At 40.9% G+C, this 6883-nt stretch overlaps 1 protein-coding gene across 1 annotated transcript in view; it reads right to left on the reverse strand.

Annotated features, from left to right (window-relative positions):
- Positions 1-6883, reverse strand: part of akt3b (v-akt murine thymoma viral oncogene homolog 3b) — a 34776-nt gene that overhangs the window by 15234 nt on the left and 12659 nt on the right. Inside the window, exon 2 of the mRNA XM_005944011.2 lies at positions 3437-3903. Within this exon, the coding sequence (XP_005944073.1) occupies positions 3437-3482 (46 nt within the window). The 5' untranslated portion in view covers positions 3483-3903. The remainder of the gene's footprint in view (positions 1-3436; positions 3904-6883) is intronic.

Below are 6883 nucleotides of genomic sequence, written 5' to 3' on the forward strand. Positions count from 1 at the left end.
CAAACAAACAAACAAGCAAAGAAATAAAAACACACGCACACAGCCTGAAGCCCAAGTCTTTGGCTCACAGGGAAACATTGTAGAGACACTAAAGTCTTTTTTTTTTTTTATCTTCAGCAATGTTTAATATAAACTTCTACCTTTATAGCAGCAGATATGAAAAAATGAAGGAGAGGATAACAGATCCCTTTTAACATCTGTCAAATTAGATTAGAAAATTTAACTGATATGTGAAACATTTTACTTGCATTCTGTGAAAACTAGCTATAGTGCAAAACTGTACTTCCTCTGCTTTGTTTTAAACCAGCTATATGTAAAAATGTGTGTTCCCCACGCCCACTAATATGTAGAGTGGAAACTGTGTCCAAACTTTCCTGAACTTAATGTGAACTCTTGAGTTTTGATGTTGAAACAACACAGAGAGCTTGTGAGGACAGCGTCCCTGAGACGGACATTAAGGCTGAATTATAAGAACACACAGAGGCGCAATAAACAATTCAGGGACTTGTGGGGGCCAGATAGGAAGGAACCAGAGTGTTAGGTCATCCTCTGTATGCTCATAGTGCCACTGAGAAACTTCCCCCTGCCTGCCAGCCAAAAGCCCTGAGCTCATACCAGACAAACCCACCTTCAGCAAACACAAACACACACACACACACACACACACTTACACAAACACAAAAACCAGTGTGGGAAATAAAACACACCAGCAAAGTGCAGTTCAGACTGGGCTGCAGCCCTGCAAAGCTTGCCTTCACTGCTCAATGTCTGGCAGGTAAACAACCATTGTTTGGAGGTTCTGTGCTTCAAACTGGCATGGTGGCTCAGGCCATGTCCACACATAGCTGGATAAAAACAAATCTATTATGACTGAAGCCGGTGTGTTGAAAAGCACAAGCGGTGTCTTTTTAAGCCCTCTTAGCAGTGAACTGATCTTAAAAATAAATTAGTAATAATAATAATCATTGGTTTATACGTTTAATAAGTAAAACAGCCAGAAGCAAAGTGAGCAACTAGTCAATGAGACAATTAGGACTTTTTTCAAGTGCAACAACAGTTGCTGTTGGTTCTAAGATCTTACTCTACCTTGCGCTACCCACCACAGACAGCAGCACCCTCCATTCCCCTCTCGCTTCTGTGAAAGAAAGTTCTTAACAAATAATGTGAAAAGTAAGACAGATGAGAGCCCCGTGAAACAGTGCAGCTCTAAAACACTCAACAGTCAGTTCACTGTGCTAGTCATAGGTAGGCTGAGTCAGATTAAAAGGGCATAAAGCCACATTCTGCACAGACAACATGAACCTTATCTTGCAACAAGGCTGCAGATCCAAACACCACTACAAGTTAGTTACACTCAACCAATCTAATAATTTATGAATGCAGAGTATACCATTTGAGTGGAGTAATTCAAGTAAGCAGGTTAGGAAATTAATAATATTTCTTATAGACATCCTAGTCCTTTTCACTACAGGTGTGATATGTGCGATACGAAAATATATATCGGACGACAAAATGAAAACATCTATAGTTTCAAATTATACGCTATTGTTTGTTTCGTGGTGTCGCAAAATACACAGTTTACGGCAATATTTTTTTCATCAGGGCACGGAGAATACCACCGTGGCCAGTGAAGACGAGCCAGAACCAGGTAGCTCCAAACAGAAAGACCAGTCAAAACAAATCGAGGACCTTATTCCTAAACAAGGGGCTACCTCTGTTGCATGGACATGGTTTGGTTATGAAATGTCCGACAGGGACCAGAAAACTGTACTATGCAAATTATGCCTCAAACCGGTCCCCACAACGGACTCAAACACGACAAATCTCTTCTACCACCTACATGTGAATGGAGAGATGAGAAGCAAAAAAGAGCCGTCAGGCGCTCAAAATAAACCTTAGACTCAAACATTAGAACAGGCTTTTCCCCGCAGCATCCCATGCAATAAATACTCAAAGTTTCATGCATCGGTCAAAACACTCGACGCCCAGCTGGAAACACTTCACACAAGTCGAACTGCCCGAGATTCACAGAATTTACAGAAAAAGCGCTATTTTGTGATATATATCGTTATCGTGATGAGAAACATCTCATAACGGGATATGAGATTTTGGTCATATCCCACAGCCCTCATGATCTATTTCTATGATGACATAAATGATTGCATTTTCCCAGTTTTGCAGAACTGCTCAAAGATTGCACTTTGTTGAAGTGAAATGCAGTTAATTATAACAGAACAATATAATAATATATAACAAAAGCACGAATAAACAGGCATTTAACTACATTTAGTAGTGAAATGTATGTTCTTTGAAACTGACAGTTTTTTCAGTATCACTTCAAACGTATATTGGTCATAACAGAATAACAACTAACTTAAAAAAACAGTTGGTCTCTAATAAAATTAGCAACGCATCAGTAACTAAAAAGAGAAAAGGCAAAGTTTGTGCCAATAGCTGGATACGACTGTTTTACAAATGTATTACAAGCCTTGGAGCCTCTTGAGTCTAACATGACTCCCTCTCAGTCCATCCAGCATGATTTTGATTTTTTTGTTTTAAGATAAACTTCAAACATTACTTTTTCCGATGTATATTAGACTGCTATTTCCCTTAATTGTATTTAAACAAGCATGAACAAACAATTAAAAAGCTAGAAAAGAGATTACTGAACCAGGCAAATGTTAAGAAACTAATTAAATTAATAGTATTTCACTTGTACAACTGATGTCCATCCACTTATGTTAACAAATCAGGGTAGGCTAAACTATTGATCACTGTATATAAACAGTAATCAATATGATTTTCTGCTCTTCTGCTAGAATTTAAGAGCATACCAACTGCTTTCCCTTCAAAACAATCCCACGTGTCTCTCCATCTCCTTCATCTTTCCTCCTTGCACAGAGGTGCACATGCATTAACAGTACAGCAGTGAATAGCATTATATTAATTGTGTTTAACTCCTGTGCAGGTGGGTTTCTAACAACTTTGTGCTGAAAACTCAAACACATTCACACCATGACTTTGTCTGCAAAAAATTAATAAACCTTCCAGTTCTATTTTTAAGATTTGGTGCTCTAACAGGTATTTGGGACGAGAGTTTAGTGTATATGGGAATGACAACTTTGGACAGCAGTGTAACTCTGTGGGACACAACAGAGGAATAACACATCAGGCTCTGGTTACACTGCAGGTCTAATTCTTCACTAGGTCTACAATTTAGCATTGATTAACCTGCCAATTATTTCTTCAATTTACTGCAATGTAGGATAAGCATAACAAATAAATACTACGTTTTTGCTTGAAAATCGAATCCATTATCAAATCACCATTCAATTCATTGCAGCCCTATTTGGAATGCTCAAAGCTACAAGGTTGCCAGATGTGTTTTTAAAGACCAGAGTTTAGAATTCCTAATAGATGAAGAAGGAAAACTTGCCTCTTTTCTGGACCCAGCCTTCCTTGACGACGTTCTGGTCGCTCATGGTGGCTTCTCCTCGTGACCAGTTCTCCCAGCTCTCCCAGTATGGTGACCGTGAAGGGACAGTCGTTGGAGGGTTAGCAGGACAGTGGGTTTGTCTGAAGCTCAGTCAGCTGTCCGTCTGACCGCTTGACTTATTCTCATCAGACTTTAAATTCTTCCACTCACTGCCTAATAGATGAATAATTATACTTCTCTTGTCCACTATCACTTACTCTTTCCTCCTCTTGCCCTTCTGACCCAACCTGACTTTCTCCTGCTGCCTCTCTTCCCGTCTAGTGTTCCTCACCGTCTTTACTTTTCTTGCTCCCTCTTTCCCTCCCTCCTTCCTTCCTTTCTTCTCACTCCCTCTTTTACAGTGTTCCCTTCACTCTCTTGTTCTCTCAGAGTTCTTCAGTTTTCAGGCGGTCCAGTAGTGAGTCAGCCTGGAAGGAAACAACGACAGAGAAAGGAGAAAACTGAGAAGAAAAAAAACCCACAGCAGGTCAGTGGATAGTTTCCTTCTCACAGCAAACACAGCAGGCAACCACTCATTGTTCAGAACCTTAGCACGCTTCCTGCCTCCTTAACTCCTTCCAACCTTTTCCTTGTTTCCTTTCTTACATCCCTTGCCAGACAATTTGCTATTTCTTTCATGTCTCTGGTTCCCAGCTCTGTAATTTTTTCATCTTCTCTTTCCTTTGTCTCTCTTCACTCACCTTTAAGTGAAGGAAATTCACGTATCTCATTCTCTCCTCTCCCATTTTCTATGCCAACTACCATTTAAGGTTGATTCTGTTCATCTGGGCGTAACGTTTTCAGTGGGAAAAATGCTACGTCCAGATGAGCAGAATCAACCTTTCAGGATTTGCTTGCCTGGATGATTGAGCATGCATCAAGACATCTATTATTTACCTGCTATCAACTTCCTGATGATTCTCATTTTCTTTTACTTCCTTTAGTTCTTTCTTGTCATGTTCCTTCTCTTCCTCACAAACTCATTTTCTTCCTGTCTTGTCCCCTCCCCATTCTGTCCCTCTCTTCATCATTTCTTGACTAGGTATACTAGTTTTTTCCTCTTTCTCCGGTCCTTCATTCAGTTTCCCCATCCATCTCTCCCTTGGCTGACTTTTCCTCCTTCCACACAGAATTCCAGGACCTCCCAGTCTCACCCGTTTCCTTCCTTCCCTCCCTCCCCAGTTCTCACTCCTGCTTTCCTCCATCATTCATTCCCTCATTCATTTTAATTCTTTTGCCTCACTTTTTCAACTCCTGTCGCCCCCTCCTTCTTCACCAGCCCCTACTTTGATTCTTTTTCCTATTTCTATTTCTCTTCTTTCACCTTTTTCATCCATCCTCACATTTTTCCATCCTACCCCTCATAACCTTCTCTGACTATACCAACAGGCTTCTCTGTTCTTAGGTAGGACTTCACAGTTGTGAGAATGTTGCTTGTTTATGTAAATAAGACTTACAGTAAATATGACAAGTTAATTGAGAACAATGGGACATATGTTTCTAGAACAATCTGCATTGTGTCAAACTTATGACTTAACTTATGTCTTAACTTATCAAGTTAACAACAACAAAAAGGCAGCGGCTACTATTTACTTTAATTCATTGATTTCCCAAGATAAATTGTTAGTCTTGAGTGTGAAAATGTACAATACACTAACAGCTGTTACATTATTTCATAGAACAGCTAAACAATTGGATAAAACTGTTTCTATATAAAATTTAAATACAGTGAAATAGTTTTTCCAGTTTAACTAGAAAAGGAGTTGGGAGTTTGCATATCATGTCAAAATAAATCAGATCCAGCTAGCTGCGGCTGAAGAGACTATTTCTCTCTGGGGATTAAATAGTCCATCCATCCACTGCAATTCGTCTGCAGCTGGGTTGCAGGGGCACCAGTCCTAGCTGAGACGCCCAGACCTGCCTTACCTCCAGTTCTTCCGGAGGTTTCCAAATCAGCCACGGGGTCTTCTCGTGGGGCATGTCTGGAATACATTACCTAAGAGGCACCAAGGAGGCACCCTAGTCAGATGACTGGTTCCTTTCGATGTGGAGGAGTAGCATCTCTATTCTGAGACCTTAATTAACCGAATTCCTCTCCCCATCTCTAATAGCCCTTTTCCATTAGTATATACTCGGGTCAGCTCGGTACAGCTCGACACGGTTTTTAGGGTTTTCCATCAGATGACAGAACCTGGTACCTGGCAACAAGGGAAATGCCCACACAGAAACAACACCGTGGTGCTGAGCCTGACAAAAAGCCACAGACCGAGCAGCAGGTATAACATCGCCTTGACATCCACCTTTGTTCATGTCACATACAAATGACGACACGGGATGTTCAGCCATGTTGCTATAACAACCCCATGCACATTAAATGGTACTCGATTGTAATGGAAAACAAGTTGTGCCGCCTCGAGTTGCTTTGTGCCAATTCAAGTAGGTAGCAACGGAAAAAGGGCTTAAGGAAGAGCCCAGCCACGCTTTGGAGGAAACTTTCAGCTGTCTATATCCTCAATCTCATTCTTTTGGTCACTACCCAAAGCTTGCCACCACAGCTGAGGATGGGGATGCAGACCAACTGGTAAATTGACAGCTTTGCTTTAATGCTCAGCTCTCAGTTTTCCACAATGAGTGTCTTCATTACTGCAGAAGCAGTACCAATCCATTCATCAATCAAACACTTCCCTTACCTATGAACAAGACACCAAGTTACTTAAACTACTCCAAAAAGCAATGATAAGATTTTGAGGCCACCAAAGTGAAGACCTTCTGCCACTTGGCTTCACCAAATTATTCTGTTCATAAAAAATTATGCACAGTGACAAAGAGCAGGTCCAGTGCTATGCAAGTCAGGGTGCAGCTTTAGGTGAAGGCCCTAACAGTCTGATTTCTGCCTTTTGAAACTAGATGTTGAGACATGGAACAACAGCTTTCAGCTGGGGAAGAACCATGAGCAAGTTTGGTTGACTCTTAATGGACTGCATTCCACACCTCCATTGTTGAGGTGTCTGTACAGAGCTGTGGCTGCGAGGTAGCTGATGCCTGTCATCGTGGCAACCTCCTAAGTAGATAGCAGACACCAAATGTGAAAAGAACTGTTGAATTAAAAAAGACGTCCCATAGGACTTTGTTAGATCGTATATTTCCTGAGATACCTGACAAGTACCAAAAGGCAAAGTGGACTGTAACTCTGGCAGTGACAAAAGCAGAAACTCAGCTGTGGGAAAAGTTTGGTGAGGCCATGGAGCAAAATATTTGATTGGCCTCCAAACAATTCTGTTGAACCATTATACAACTTAGGCCCTCCTAAGTTGTATAATGGTTCAACAGAATTGTTGAACCAGTACCATGCTCTCATGTAGAGCTGGGCGATATAACGATAACGATATGTATCGCGATATAACTTTT

The sequence above is a fragment of the Haplochromis burtoni genome, unplaced genomic scaffold (assembly GCF_018398535.1).
Source record: "Haplochromis burtoni strain Fernald_Lab_line unplaced genomic scaffold, NCSU_Asbu1 Contig_389, whole genome shotgun sequence".
Classification (NCBI taxonomy): Eukaryota; Metazoa; Chordata; class Actinopteri; order Cichliformes; family Cichlidae; genus Haplochromis; species Haplochromis burtoni.